We start from the raw sequence: 16532 nt of genomic DNA, 5'->3' as shown, positions 1-16532 counted from the left end.
AACATTAAATAACATTTATTCATCATGAAAAAGAAAAATAGTATGTATAATAATTGTAAGTAGCCAAATGAGTAAAAATAAATACATATCTAATAAACATGTATATTAAAAAATTAGAATAAAATGCTCTATAATATTGATTAAAATATTAATCAATGCTGTTGCGTGAATATTAAAAGCATGATTACCAAGATTATTATTTATAGTTTGAAATGATAGTTAATTGAGAATTGAAAAAAAAAAATTATTAAAAGGTTAGAGGCATTCATTGCGATGAGAAAAAACATAGATAACAACAGGGGTGCTATTGTTGGTCCCGTATTGCGGGAGTTATTGCGGGTCCCGCAATAACGATTCGCCGACAAGAAATGTTGGTCGCGATAGAAAAACACGAAGGCGCTTGCTGTAGCTTTCATGTAAATTCTACCTTATTTTTGCATTTGCATACGACTTTGCAGCTTCACATGAAAGCAGGGATGGGCATGTATAAAACATAATGTTTTAAACCATGTTTAAAACATAGTTTTAAACCATGTTTAAAACATAGTTTTAAACCATGTTTAAAACATAGTTTTAAACCATGTTTAAAACATAGTTTTAAACATCCTTAGTTTTATCCATTTGTATAAAACATCTCCCTCTGGCGGTAAAACTTGGAACTATCATCAAAAGTAACCTAAATGAATTACAATCCCGAAAAAAAGCTCAGGATCGGATGTGAAATATTTAGGACAAGCAGTAGCTAAGGAAAAAATGTAGCTAAGAAAAAGATGTAGCTAAGGAATTGATGTTGCTTAAAGCATAATTTTTTTGGCAACTGTAATTCCTTAGCTACATCTTTTCCTTAGCCACTGCTTGTCCTTGGGATTTTTTATTCATTCAATAAATAAAATACATAATGTAACTTATTTTTTAAAAAGAAAAAGGTCCAAGGAAAAACAGTAGCTAAGGAAAAGATGTTGCTATGGAATTAATATTGCTTAAAACATAATTTTTCCGGCAACATTAAATCCTTAGCTACATCTTTTCCTTAGCTACTGCTTTTCATGGGATTTTTTATTCATTTAATAAATGAAATACATGTAACTTATTTTTTAAAAAGAAAAAGGTCTCAGGGAAAGCAGTAGCCAAGGAAAAAATGTTGCCAAAAAATTACGTTTTAAGCAACATTAATTCCTTAGCTACATCTTTTCCTTAGCTACTGCTTTTCCTTGAACATTTCTATTTTTTAAAAATGAATTACATGTATTTTAATAATAATGTATTTAAATAAATTAATGACTAAGGACAAGCAGTAGTTAATGAATGGCTGTAGCTAAAAAAAATTATATGGTAAAAATTTGAGCTACTGAGAGATCACGTGGGTTTTATCCGTTTTATCCATGGATAATTGTAAACAACTCAAAAACTCACAATATGCCCATCTCTGCATGAAAGCAACGACAAGCGCCTTCATATTTTTCTATCGCGACAAACATTTCTTGTCGGCGAATCGTTATTGCGGGACCCGCAATAACTCCCGCAATACGGGACCAAGAATAGCACTCCAGCAGTCCAATTCACAGGGCAAATTTTTTACAATTTAGGGCCTTTTTTTGCCGCTGATGGCGCTTGTAAAATTTTTTTTATATAGATTTTACATACAAAAGCTCCACAAGCGCCGCCAGTGGAGGAAAAAAGCCCTAAATTGTAATGCCCTGTGAATTGGACTGCAGAGGTGTGTTCGTTCACTATTCACACCGAGCGTATGCACCGTATGCACGGAGCGTATGCATGGAAGCGCTAGCGTTTTGCGGTCATTTGAAGAAACTTTAGTGACTAAAATTTACTAAAACATGCGTTATTTTCAGTCATTGTGTTTATTTTGTTAATTTAATAATTTTTTCTCAGACGCAAGAACAAATTACCAATTAATAATAATGAAAGAGAGTGAAAGAACTGGAAAGAACGAATAGCAATAAATAAATAGTAAATTTTCTTACTAAAGTTTCTTCAAATGACCACTAGCTACTAACGCTCCTTACATACACTCCATCATATGAAAGTGAACGAACACATCTCAGCAGTCCAATTCACAGGGCATTACAATTTAGGGCTTTTTTCCACCACTCACGGCGCTTGTGAAGCTTTTGTATGTAAAATCTATATAAAAGCGCACAGCACCGGCAAAGGCAAAATTGTAAAAATTGCCAATGAACTGCAGTGTTCGTTCACTATTCACACCGAGCGTATGCAAGGAAGCGCTTGAGTCGTGCGGTCATTTGAAGAAACTTTAGTAACTAAAGTTTACTTATTATTTCTTGTTATTTTTTTTTCCAGTTCTTTCGCTCTCTTTCGTCATTATTCATTGGTAATTTGTATCTTGAAAAAAATTATTAGTTGCTTTCTTTCACAAAAACCTTGTATCGGAGCTCCAGATAAACGCCATCTGTTGGAGTGACGAGCGTCATCTGTCAGCAAATGTACTAATGTGATTTTTAAAATAGAAAATGACTGAGCATTGGCGTCAACTCTGTTATTTATTTGTTATTGTTGTCAGTCGGCTAGGATCAACTGGAATAAGAGAGTTGACGCCAATGTTCAGCCATTTTCTATTTTAAAAATCATATTTGTAAATTCGCTGACGGATGACGCTCTTCAATCCAACAGATGGCGGTTATCCGGAGCTCTGGTACAAGAATTTTGTGAAATAAAGCAACTATTAAGCAGTGTCTTCACGCTATAGAAATGCTTGCAAGATCTATCATCGCTAGATAATTACTAGAATTTTGGTGGAAATGAGCCTTTAAAAGCCTTGCAAGACTATTGCAGCTAGGGTTACCATGCGTCCTGATTTAGCAGGACATGTCCTGATTTTGATTGGCTTGTCCTGATACGGTCCTGATTTGTCAAATGTCCTGATTTTTGAGACTTGTTCACAATTTTAAAAATTTTTTTTTTATTGTAATTTTTTTTTTTAGTAAATAGGTATAATATAGAATTTATCATTTACGCTAACTATGATAGACTCTTGAATACCTCTAATTATTGAAATTAAAATGGCGTGCAGAATATGTACCTCGTCCTATCGAGTATAGAGGGCCCGATGCAAAATTTCTATAGCGTAGGCAACCCTTCTTTTATTTTTGTAAATTTTGTGGCTTGCCACTTAATTTCTTTAGCTAAATTAATTTTTTAAAAATGAATAAGTAAGCCACATCCTTCCCTTAGCCATTTTTTTTACAGCTTATAATTTGTTTAAATAAATAAAAAGCTATTAACAAATGGCTAAAGAAAGAATGTGGCTTGCCAGTTAAATTTTTTAGCTAAATTGATTCTTCAAAAATTAATTGGTAAGCAACATCCTTTCCTTAGCCATTTTTTCTATAGCTTTCAATTTCCCTGGTAGAAATAATTTATCCGGATTTTTTCCGGATTTCTCAGAATTTTCTACGCAATTCACAATTGAGACTACCGGAGATATTAATCCGGAATTTATTCGGATTTTCTCCGGATTATCTTGGAAGAAAATTCGGTTTTTATATTTCGGATGTAAACTCTTATTTCTGGTTCTTTTATTAATTTTTCTATTTTTTTTTGTTGGTCTTTTTTAAGCGAAAATTCCGGAAAAAATCCGGAGATATTATGAAAATAGTCTGGAGATTACTCTGTAAATATCTCTGGAAGTCTCAATTACGTCGAAATCCTATTGACAATCAATTGGTAAGCAACATCTATTTCTTAGCCATTTTTCCTATAGCTTTCAATTTGTTTGAATAAATAAAAAGCTATATTGTCAAGTTGCTAAGAAAAGGATGTAGCTCGCTAATTATTTTCTTTAGCCAAAGTAATTCTTCAAAAATTAATTGGTAAGCAACTTACTTCCTTAGCCATTTTTCTCATAGCTTTCAGTTTGTTTAAATAATTATCAATTTAACAACTTAAAAGCTATAACAAAAAAGCCTAACGAAAGGATTTCGCTTACCAATTAATTTTTGATGGATTAATTTAGACAAAAAAATTAACTACTGTAAAAAATTTTTCTATCGTTTGTGTAATTTTGATGAATAATTATTGAATAATTAAAAGAAAACAAATGAATAAGTAACATATAATCAAAATAAATGAATTGTTATGATTATCTACTTGAAACATAAATTTATAGGTGGAGGGGGTAAAATTTTGGAGTGGGAGGAAAATGTCCTGATTTGGCTTTTTCGAGATATGGTAACCCTAATTGCAGCCAATGGTACATGTTCCATTTTTTTGTGCAAGAACTTGCATGAGATTTCTATACGTGGAGACACCGCTTGAAATTAAGGCATGTCCAACGCGAAACGGAAATACAGAGAAGTTTTTGAAATTTTGACAGTAGATTATTTATGTAATAATACACAATCTCTAATTTTTTTATAATTTTTTTGTCGGTGGTTTTTTTTAAATTAATTAATAAAGTTAACATTTTTCAAGGAGGTTATACATAGGCTCTTATGGCCAGCCGAGTACACTTCACACAAACCTGGTTAGAAACTATATGAAAAAATACAGAGACTATTTTGAAAAACTGATATATTATAAAATGAAAAAAGACAAAAATTTTGAGCCGTATATGAAAAAAGTTTTGTCGGTGGGTTTTTTTTAATAAATAAAAATAGACGCGAAAATTAGGAACTTTGACATATTATTGTCGGCATAGTTTAAACATAGAGTAAAACTGACAGAAGAAGTTTGCATGTGTGGTCACAGAGACACAATCAATTGTCGTGATTTCTTCTGCCAGTCTCACTCTATATTCAAGTTGGCCAACATTAAATTTCAACATAATTTTTAATTTATAGTAAATGATATTTTGGATAAATAAATTTAAATGAAAAAAAAATCACTTGTGACGAAAATTAAAATTTTCAATACTCCGGTGGGTCATGTGCAATTATTAATTGGTTCATTTTTTTTTTTTTTTTTAAATAAATGTCATATTGCTCATAGGTTATGTCGTTTTATTTACTACGGAATATTATTATAAACATATGTTCATCTGTGTGAGTGCGTTTTACTGAGCAGGGCTGCCAACTTCGTGCGACTAATCTGCCTCAATATAATTTTGACAGATTCCAATGTTAATCAGTTCCGTGACTCCGAAAATAAAATTTTGTAATTAATCATCAATATCTTTGTCAATTTTTAAAATATCGCGTTCATATTTGCGGCAAATTGTAGATAAAAATGAAATGAAACTTTAAATTAGTCGGTGGAAGTTAATCGGATGGATAGTTTAAGGTTGAATGTAAGTCCCATCGTCGAATAACTTTTTTGTGCCAAAGGGGCTCGCCCCAGCCCATGCCTTTTTAAAATAAATTGGTGCCCTCTATGCCTAAAATCTGTGTCCGCTACTATCACTTCTGTAGTAGTATGAGTGTACCCGGCCTACACGAACACACACAACTACGACTGCAGCAGTAAAGTGAAGTAAATCTCGGACTTAATTAATCATTTGCGATTGAATATCTTCTAAAAAACACGGTCGAAATTGATGATTTTTTTTTTTAAATTTTCGTAATTAAAAAAACTACAAATCTAAATCAAATTTAGTAATTTCGAGTAGAGGGGTTTTTAGATACAGATCAAAACGTGGGTTTTTCCGTTTACGGCCGTGTTAAATCGGTCAAGTTTATTTCACGGTCGAAAAATTTGAAAAAAATTCTATAAAATAGACAAAAGTTTTAGCTAGCGATTAAAAAAAAAATTAGCAAAATCGAGTAGAGGGAATTCGTTTTTACATTCAACCTTAAGAGTTATTAATTTTTTTAAAAAAAAGACAAAATGACAAATTTGATATTTCTAGCATTTACTGCTTTAATAATTACTTTTCAAAAAAACGAATCTATACGAATTGTAGGTATTAAAAATACGCTTCTTTTGATCATAATATGAAGTCTTTAGGTCTATTGGCTAAGGAGCTACGACACTTTTTTTTTTTTCTTAGACAAATTCAATACGTAGGTAACGCGAAGCGTCCCACTTACGTAATAAGACAATAAACATTTTTTTATTATGAAATAAGGTCAAATATGGTAAAAATTAAGTGTTATGATCGATTTAAAAAAAAAAAAATTTTTTTTTTGGGGTTGGCAGTGCATTTCTTGTAATGTAAATCAGATAGGACATTCTCCTCTCCACAACCACTGAAATATAATAAAACTGGAAGGTGAACTCCTATGCTTATCCAATGCACGGAGTGTCGCTAGAGATACCAATATATTGGTTGGGATGCCCTCTCACTCACGCATGCGCACATTAAATCTTGTACAGTCAACGTCAAATCAAACTAGTACAACACACGGTATAAAAGTTACATTATATTTCAGTAGTCTCAACCAATTATAGTTGACATGACTGTACCGACAAGAACAACATACCAACCATTGAGTTTCTCTCTCGGCGACACGAAGTTATTAGCTTGATATCGTCTCTCGTTCAGTTCTGGCCACTTTGGCGCTAGCGACGTACGGTTGTTTGAAGAACTACAAAGGCACAAAATCTCAATACAGGTGCCTATCTATATCATCACTGTAAATAAACAATATTTATTGGGGCATTAAACAATATTTATTGGGGCATTAATACAGTGATGATATAGATAAGCACCTGTATTGAGATTTTGTGCCTTTGTAGTTCTTCAAACAACCGTACGTCGCTAGCGCCATAAGTGAGCCGTAAGTGAGACGGAACTGAGCCGAGACGACCATCGAACACAGCTTATATTTATTATATTTCAGTGTCCACAACACTCTAAAACCTGCACCCGTATTCACGGGGCAAAATTGTTCTCGTTAAAGGGCTTTTTTTTCCGCTGATGGCACTTGACAAAATTTTTTTCATATAGATTTCATCAGCACCCGTATTCAGAGGATGTTCTCATTAGGACTTTTTTTTCCGATGGCGGCGCTTGTGAACTTTTTATATAGATTTTACATAGAAAAGCTTCACAAGCGCCACCATCGGAAAAAAAACGCCCTAATGAGAACATCCTCTGAATACGGGTGCAGATTTCATTGGATTTCATATAGAAAAGCTTCACAAACGCCACCATCGGAAAAAAGACGCCCTAATGAGAACATCCTCTGAATACGGGTGCGGCGTTGGACATGCCTTAACGAAGTAAACACAATGCGTTGGTAAATTTTAAGGGTTGTGGCCACTAGCATAGTTTTTCGACCAAGTTTTACGCCATAGCACTATGGAAGAAAAAGTTCACATATAACGGCTATAAGGCAGCGTTTTAATCGTTTTTTGAAATTGTTTCAGCTGTACCAACTTGCTTACAAACACATAAAAGATAAATAAAAATATAACCTTTCTTATTTGTTGACAATTTGATATATTGACAGTCAATCATTATATATATGTACTATAGATGTGTAAATATAAACAAATTTATTAACAATGCTAAGCATTGTTGTTGTATTGTTTGAATGTTGGCTGTATCAAAAAAAACTAGTGTAAAGTTAGCGGTTCTATGCTTTTTCAACATAGTCCTCAGCGGCCATTTTCTAGTAAATTTTGAGTGAGATATAGTGACACAAGTGCGATGGCATAGAACTTGGTCGAAAAACTATGCTAGTGGCCACATGTCTTTAGTTGCTTAAGTTTCTTCAAATGCCCGCGCAACCATAGCGCTTCCTTGCATACGCTCGGTGGGGGTGTCCCTTTTTCGGTTTTCAAAAGTGAACACAGCCAAAAGTGAACACATAAAAAGCGTACACATCCAAAAGTGGCTCGTTTAGGGGTGCATTCCTTTAATAAAAAATTTTTTTTCGTTTTGCAATTTCGCCCTGTAATACCGTCTAAAAACTAGAAACAGAAACAACGACAAAAGTGATAAATTTCTCTATGCAATATTCCAGGCTTTACAGTTTACGATAATGTGTGGTACGAGCTATGTGACAATAACAAACAATCACAACAAGTCAATTTTCTATTTATTTCAGTTTGATATAAACATTGAACAGTAATCCATCTAATAATTGGAAGCCAAAAAAAATAATGTCATGTGCCAGTACTGCCACTACAAGAAACAGCTTTTTCCTATAAAATTTTGGCCGGTATTACAGGGCGAAATTGCAATACGAAAAAAAATTTTTTATTAAAGGAATGCACCCTAGGGCCGGTTTTGTAATCCGCAGTTACAGTTTTTTGGTATAGTCAAACGTTTCGCTTCCCTATACTATACCATGTTGACTTAACTGTAGATTACAAAACCGCCCCTGCACCCGTATTCAGAGGATGTTCTCATTAGGGCTTTTTTTTTCCGATGGTGGCGCTTCTGAAGCTTTTCTATGTGAAATCTATATAAAAAAAATTTTGTCAAGCGCCAACAGCGGAAAAAAAAAGCCTTAATGAGAAGAATTTTGCCCCGTGACTACGTGTGCAGCACCCGTATTCACAGGGCATTACAATTTAGGGCTTTTTTAATCCACCGGTGGCGCTTGTGGAGCTTTTATATGTAAAATCTATATAAAATAAAATTTATAAGCGCCATCAGTGGCAAAAAAAAGCCCTAATAAGAACATCCTCTGGGGTACGTTCCAAAACCCTCGTTCTGTTCGGTACATCAAGATGGCGGACTTTTGTACCTATCTTAATTGCTGCAGTCCAATTCACAGGGCAAATTTTTTACAATTTAGGGCTTTTTTTTGCCGCTAATGGCGCTTGTAAAGATTTTTTTTATATATATTTTACATACAAAAGCTTCACAAGCGCCGTGAGTGGTGAAAAAAAGCCTTAAATTGTAATGCCCTGTGAATTGGACTGCCGGGTACAAGAAGACTAGAAATACAGCACCCGTATTCACGGGGCAAAATTGTTCTCATTAGGGCTTTTTTTTTCCGCTGATGGCGCTTGACAAAATTTTTTTTATATAGATTTCATATAGAAAGGCTTCACAAACGCCACCATCGGAAAAAAACGCCCTAATGAGAACATCCTCTGAATACGGGTGCTGGAGGACGAACTTGCCTCAAAAAACCGTTCTGCAGTCCAATTCACAGGGCATTACAATTTAGGGCTTTTTTCCTCCACTAGCGGCGCTTGTGAAGTTTTTGTATATAAAATCTATATAAAAAAAATTTTACAAGCGCCATCAGCGGCAAAAAATAGCCCTAAATTGTAAAAATTTGCCCCTGATTGATTGCTGTTATCGCCGCATAATTGAGGGCGCTAGTAGTATAATGTAACGTACTAGCTTTTACAATGCGCACAATAAAAACATACTCTGACAAACATCATGTGTATAATGCTCCATTAGTGTTTGTCAGAGTATGTTTGTATTGTGCGCATTGTAAAAAAAAAGCGATACAAGTCGCGCACGTTACCGTGGTACTACTAGCGCCCCTCAATTATGCGGCGATCACATAGCGGAACGGTTTTTATATACAGGCGAGATAGGGAGTAAGTCCTCCTGTATTTCTAGTCTTCTTGGCTGGGTAGAATCGCCGCCATCTTGATATACCGAACCGAACGGAGGTTTTTGAACGTACCCCTGAGGATGTTCCCATTAGGGCTTTTTTTTCCGATGGCGGCGCTTCAAAAACTTTTTGTCAGAGTTCTGTATGAATCGTATTCTATGACAAGAGAGCTCATTTCCATGCTGCCGAACTAGGGTTTTTATCAATATATATATATTAGACCGTTTAAAAAAAAAAAAAAAAAATTTTTTGGCTTGCGGCCCGGAGCGCTAGTTTCGGTTACACCGTTCAGGGTGAACATCCAAAAAATAAAGTCTCTTTCAGCTCATTTAGTCCGTAATAGGGATATTGAATGTTGGTAAATATCCAGTTGGCACTATGTCCGACTTGAATACTTTACGTAAATCAACTTTTCCTAATTACATATTAAACTATTTTGCTTTTATCCGATATAATGTTATGCCACAAGATGAATGATAAATAAGATATATTTATTATGTTTAAGAGTTATAATTTTCGATGATATATTTTTTTTTATTTTCTCGTATTTTGTAATAATAAATTTATGACACTATGTATTTCTATTAATTAGCATATTTTAATTTTTTAATTTTTTAAATTCATGTTATTACGATATTTATCATAATATATGAGTCACCTTTTAACGAAAAATAATATTCAATAATTATACCGAATACGATAAAAATCACTAGTAATTTTTTACGAGTTTGTGTCTATGAGTTTGTGTCTATTCATCGTCTGAAAAATAATCCGTCTTATATTTATATGTAGAAATAGATTACAGACAACAAATAATCAACGGTAAAATCTATCGTAAAAAAATTGGTTCATCCATATACATAGAGTACTCTTATTATCAAATTCCGCTAGTACGAATGAGCCAAAAACGATTTTATTCAAATGTATATATAGCTAATTCTACTTTTCTATATTAAAGTTATTGTCCGTTTGATTGATATAGCCGAATAATAATCTATGTATATTATTTTACAACCTCTTTCTGTTTTCAGATTCAATCAGCTAAGCCGCTCAATAGCTTTCTGAAGTTGTATCTTTATTGTCTAATCATATATTCATTTGTTCTATATTTTTCGCAATGTATTTTCTCCGTTCGAATATATTAACCATTATAGAGTTTCTGAAATTTAATAAAACTCTAGTGATGATTCCATCATAATTATGTAACACTAGATTTTTACAATGCTCAGATTTGCATTTGTTATTAAAACGAAATACTAGAAATCCTGATTCATCCGCAAAATTAATCGATAAATAGGGCCCTGTTTTACTAACTCTTTTGGCACAAGATGGCGACACCATTCACATTTATTTAAAATTTATGTTTGTTATTATTTATAACATAAAAAATTTTTTATTTACAATTTAAGGCTATGTATAATAATAATAACAACAACAACAATAATAATAATAATAATAATAATCGTAGAAAAACTGTACGCCTAAAATTTCTGCCTCATCGACGGTATTTTTTGGGTGATAAATCATACGGCGGATGAATCAGGATTTTCACACTTTGGATTTTGTAGAGAACCGTTTAATGAAAAACCATTATGTACATATTTGTATTAACGTTGCATGCACACAAGCGGTCAATAATCTGATTATATTATTTTCACTTTTGACTATTGTTTATTCTTAAGATTGAAAACTTTAACGACTCAGGGTGAGAGATGATTTTCAGTGTCGTATGGCTATAAAATTGGTGTAACAATACAATAGGCCTAAGGTACAATTATACGATGCTTAAAAAGTTCCATAGCATTTTTATAGAATTGTTTATTCGGATTAACTTTTTTTGATTGTGCACAAAAATAACAGCTTCCTATTTTCGAAAATTGGTGTAGAAATAGAATATTAATTTTATTGAAACAATATTTGCGGACACATAACTATTTGGTTGTTAAGTGCAAATTCAGAATTCTATTTTATTATCGTTTAAAAAGTGGCATTTAATTCTTCATCAATATTTATTAAAATGATAAAAAGTTGTAGAATAAAATTCGCTTTTATCACCAACTCGTATTAAGAGAATCAAAAGTTTAGTGTGATAATATCATATATTTTCCAAATATATGAACAAAAAAAAATTATACTTTTATCTAATAATATTTTTAGTAAATATTATCAACTCACATGAAACATAATTTTTTTTTAGTAGAATTCAGTAAACGGCAAAAAAATGTTTATCATTTTCAATATAATGCAAACAACAATATTCGAAATCTTTAAATTCGTCCTAATCTAATTTATGAATGATAATTATATACGTTAATTAATAATTTCTATTTTTAAGAGTTCGGCCCAACTTAAGAAAAGTTCATTTACGAAGCTTACACTTCAGAATTTGGAAAGATCCGCTAGTCGGCTAAAACATTACGGCGGCAACTTGTTCTAGCTCACAATAGATGGAATCGCAATATTATGTCAGAAGGACTTTTTCATTTACGGTGTTTTCTGATTCCCGAGGATTGAGACATGGCGCTGCAGGCCGCAAGCCAATTTTTTTTTCTCTCCCACCCCCTAAAATCTTAGTATTCAACAAGACGAACAATCTACTATTTTTAATTTTTTTAATCAATATATTTAAATTCAAGATGATTATTTAGAAAGCTGTATTAAAAAGCTTTAGACAATATATCTTATATGCCGAATTTTTATTTTTTAATGAATGCTCAGAGGTCTTCGAATAAATAAATTATCGTTTTTTTAGAAATAAACGTTTACAAAGTTTTCTAGCCGCGAAACAGTTGATTGAAAATTTTTTTTTCAATATGTATTTTAAAGCTTTTTTTTTACGCTTTCGAATGGTCGTATTTCCGAGTCTCTAGCTTGAAAATTGATGAAGTTATGAACAAAAGTATAAAATGAACACTCTGCTTACATGTATTTTAAATGGAAAATATTCAAAGTCGATGAGCGACATTAAAAAAAAAAAAAAAAAAAAAATTAAAAATAGTAGATTGTTTGTCTTGTTGAATACTAAGATTTTAGGGGGTGGGAGAGAAAAAAAAATTTTTTTTTTTTTTTTTTTGAAACGGTTTAATATATATCCCGGGAAAAAAGTAGACGATCGTCAACGATCGTCAGCGATCGTTCACCGTCGATCGTTGAAGATGTCAAATTTGTCCACATCTCTGTCGATCGCCGTCGATCACCGTCGATCACCGTCGATCGATATCGAACGCTGTCGATCAATGTCGATCGCTATCGATATACAAAAATCTTTAGAAAAATATACACATTATAACAATTATTAACTTATGCCGGACAATTTATCAAAACCATAACATACTCAGGAATATTTTTTTTTTTTTTTTTTATTCTTTAAGTTACAAAGATATTTTAAGGTACATAATTTTTTTTATTAGATTTTATTATAACAAACCAGTTGTCTTTTTTTTTTTTTTTCGTGTTTTCAATATTTTCATTTTTTGGAATATTCAGTTTTCAACTGCCAGAGTATTTTTGACATTACCCGTTCATGAGCTTTAATGCTCTGGGATTTATGCCAGTGCAAACAGTATGTGATTTTCATACCATTTCAAGAGATTTTATATTCAAAGTTGCTTATGAAGTTTAGTTCAATTAAAAAAAAAAAAAAAAAAGACAACTGGTTTGTTATAATAAAATCTAATAAAAAAAATTATGTACCTTAAAATATCTTTGTAACTTAAAGAATAAAAAAAAAAAAAAAATATTCCTGAGTATGTTATGGTTTTGATAAATTGTCCGGCATAACCCGAGTGGAAAAATTTTCAGGATGCCCTATTTGATCTCAAACCCTGATCAGTAACGGATCAGGATTCCTTATTCAGGGAACCTGACTCATTCCTGACCCGAACCTGGTCAGGACACCTTACGATTTCCTTAAGTCAGGTAACCTTATCCAATCCTGTTCAGGAAAAGAACAGGAAACCTTGACGTATCCTGAATAAGGTTTCCTGAACAGATTCTGACCAGGATATTATCAGGAAAAATTTATCAAATAAATTAATTTTTTTTATTCAGTTTTCCTGTTCAGGAAAGGAACAGGAAACCTGAACGTATATCCTGAATAAGGTTTCCTGAACAGATTCTGACCAGGATATTATCAGGAAAAATTTATCAAATAATTTAATTTTTTTTATTCAGTTTTCCTGTTCAGGAAAGGAACAGGAAACCTAAACGTATCCTGAATAAGGTTTCCTGAACAGATTCTGACCAGGATACTATCAGGAAAAATTTATCAAATAAATTAATTTTTTTTATTCAGTTTTCCTGTTCAGGAAAGGAACAGGAAACCTGAACGTATCCTGAATAAGGTTTCCTGAACAGATTCTGACCAGAATATTATCAGGAAAAATATTTTTTGGATTTAATTTTAATTTTAATTCTAAAACAAAATGACAAGGGACAATTTAACAAATTGTTATAATTTATTTTTACGTCAAATTTACGTCGCAAATTCTAATTTAAGTTTTTTTTAGCTGATGTAATTTATGAAAGCAAAAAATCACATCCGATCATCGATAGACGGCATGGCCGCGCGTGTTAAGGCCCGTAGTTGTAATCTGAATGATCCGAGTTCGCGTCCCGCTAGTGGTTAGGTAATTTAAGTTATGTTAGGTATATAAAATCTTATCATTCAACCTGTTTCATCATTAACATTGTTATAGTAAATTAGTTAGCCGATTTACAAAACATCAAATAATAAAAATTAATTTTTTTTTAGAATTACTTGATCCGTTTCAGATCAGGATTCCTGTTCCATTCCTGATCAGGTATCCTGGTCAGGTTTCCTGATCCGATTCTGATCGGAATCCTAAAAAAAAGCGTTACATTCTGATCCGTTCCTGAACAGGATTCCTGGTTATATTCTAGTCAGGAATCCTGATCCATTCCTGTTCAGGTATCCTGGCTCTAACCCTACAATCTGGCCAGGTTTCCTGATCCGGTTCTGATCAGAATCCTAAAAAAGAGCGTTACATTCTGATCCGTTCCTGAACAGGATTCCTGATCCAGTTCTGATTTGAAATCAGGTTCCCTGATCCGGTTCTGATCAGGACCTTAACTAAATTTCCACTCAGGAAGTTCATAATTGTTATAATGTGTATATTTTTCTAAAGATTTTTGTATATCGATAGCGATCGACATTGATCGACAGCGTTCGATATCGATCGATGTCGATCGACAGTGATCGACAGAGATGTGGACAAATTTGACATCTTCAACGATCGTTGACGATCGTCTACTTTTTTCCCGGGTATATATATTGATAAGAACCCTAGTTCGGCAGCATGAAAATGAGCTCTCTTGTCATAGAATACGATTCATACAGAACTCTGACAAAAAGTTTTTGAAGCGCCATCGGCAAAAAAACGCCCTAATGAGGACATCCTCTGAATACGGGTGCAGGGAGTGCCTAAAGTCACTTGTTAGGTGACTTAATTACACTGTTTTATTATGTTTTTTACATGCAATTGTTATTAACAATTAATTTAAAAATTATAAACAAAAAAAAAAATTTTTTTTTTTAAATTTTACAAGTTTTTTTATATTCTCTATTATTTTTTTATAGAAAAATACTAATCTATCGTAAATAAAGTCCATTATAATGTTTAAACAATTTAAAACAATAAAAAATGAGCAAATTAGGCACCTCTCAATTCGGTGTCGAAAGCTTGTCGAAATGCTGTCGAAACGCGATCGAAACGGTGTCGAAACAGAGTCAACCGGCAAGTAGTGATATAAAATTGAAAAAAAATTATTTTGGCAATTGTTTATACTCTAAATGCTTAATTATACTGTTTTATTATGTTTTTTACATGCAATTGTTATTAACAATTAATTTAAAAATTATAAATAAAAAAAAAAATTTTTTTTTTTTAAATTTTACAAGTTTTTTTATATTTTTTATTAATTTTTTTATAAAAAAAATGCAAATTTATCATTAATAAAGTCCATTATACTGTTTAAACAATTTAAAACAATGAAAAATGAATAAATTAGACAGCTCTCAATTCGGTGTCGAAAGCCTGTCGATTTAGTGACAAAATATCTTGGTAATAATGACCGAGTCAATTACCGATGAATGGTCTGAGGCTCGACAGCTTTCTGACTCCAGTAGAAATGCGAATCATATCAATCTAACCTCTCTACCGTGTATAATTTAATCTCTTATTTGATATTAAATACATATACTAGTCAAGGTTTCAGTCAGTTTAAGTTATTGTCATTATAATCTCATATTTATTTCATATTTTTCCAACTCATTTTGAGTATCCGGTGCTCGTGAATTACGTTTTATATATGCTGTCGAATGGCTGTCAAATCGCTGTCGACTGAGTGCTACATTGGAGAGTCGAGCCATCCGCTAGGGTATTTAGTTTAATCAAACTTTTTTTCATTTAAATTTTATTTTACTTCATAATCACTGTCGTCTGCTAATGTTATTGTTCTTTATTTTAATAACCGTCCTGACATTGCATATATAAATTCCACTTTATTTATTGCTATTATGATTGCGATGATATCTAAATAATGTCATCATTACTATTGAATAGTTTTCTTTTTTTTTTTTTTTTTGCTAAAATTATTTTGCCTGCAAATGAATTAATTGGTAGATGTACAATTTCTTGTATTTTTTTGAACTCAAAATTAATGTTTGGTATATTTTCATTTTCCTCATCGTCATCGAATTTTATATTAGCTTCTACTGGTATCATTATTTCTTTATTATTAATTGATGGGTATTGTTCATTAATTTTTCTCACTAATCCTCCAGTGATCGTATATATTTTGTTTAAATTGAATATTTAATAATTTATCATGTTAATAATTTTTTTTAAAATCTTTTTGTTGAAAAATATGATTTTTCCATGATATTTTGCTATACTATTCTTTTTTGTTTACTGATATTTTCCTAATATTTTCCTATAATTATCGTATTTTTCTTTATATTCAGTGATTTTTCTATATTTTTGTTTATTCGTTTATATATTCTTTATTTTCCTATATTTCTCTTCATTTTCCATATTCATCGTGTTTAGATTAATTAAGGGACTTAGA

At 32.0% G+C, this 16532-nt stretch overlaps 1 protein-coding gene across 2 annotated transcripts in view; it reads left to right on the top strand.

Moving 5' to 3' along the window:
• Positions 1 to 16532, top strand: part of LOC122850099 (pseudouridine-5'-phosphate glycosidase) — a 76031-nt gene that overhangs the window by 55467 nt on the left and 4032 nt on the right. Inside the window, exon 7 of one of the 2 annotated variants that reach the window (XM_044149130.1) lies at positions 4145 to 4584. The exons of the other annotated variant lie outside the window; for it this stretch is intronic. Coding sequence (XP_044005065.1) covers positions 4145 to 4293 — 149 coding nt within the window. The 3' untranslated portion in view covers positions 4294 to 4584. Of the gene's footprint in view, positions 1 to 4144; positions 4585 to 16532 lie in introns of those variants that run through there. 2 annotated transcript variants of the gene reach the window in all.

This window comes from Aphidius gifuensis, linkage group LG1 (genome assembly GCF_014905175.1).
Source record: "Aphidius gifuensis isolate YNYX2018 linkage group LG1, ASM1490517v1, whole genome shotgun sequence".
Classification (NCBI taxonomy): Eukaryota; Metazoa; Arthropoda; class Insecta; order Hymenoptera; family Braconidae; genus Aphidius; species Aphidius gifuensis.
Note: the sequence above shows the minus strand (reverse complement) of the source record. Positions and strands in the feature narration are given on the sequence as shown.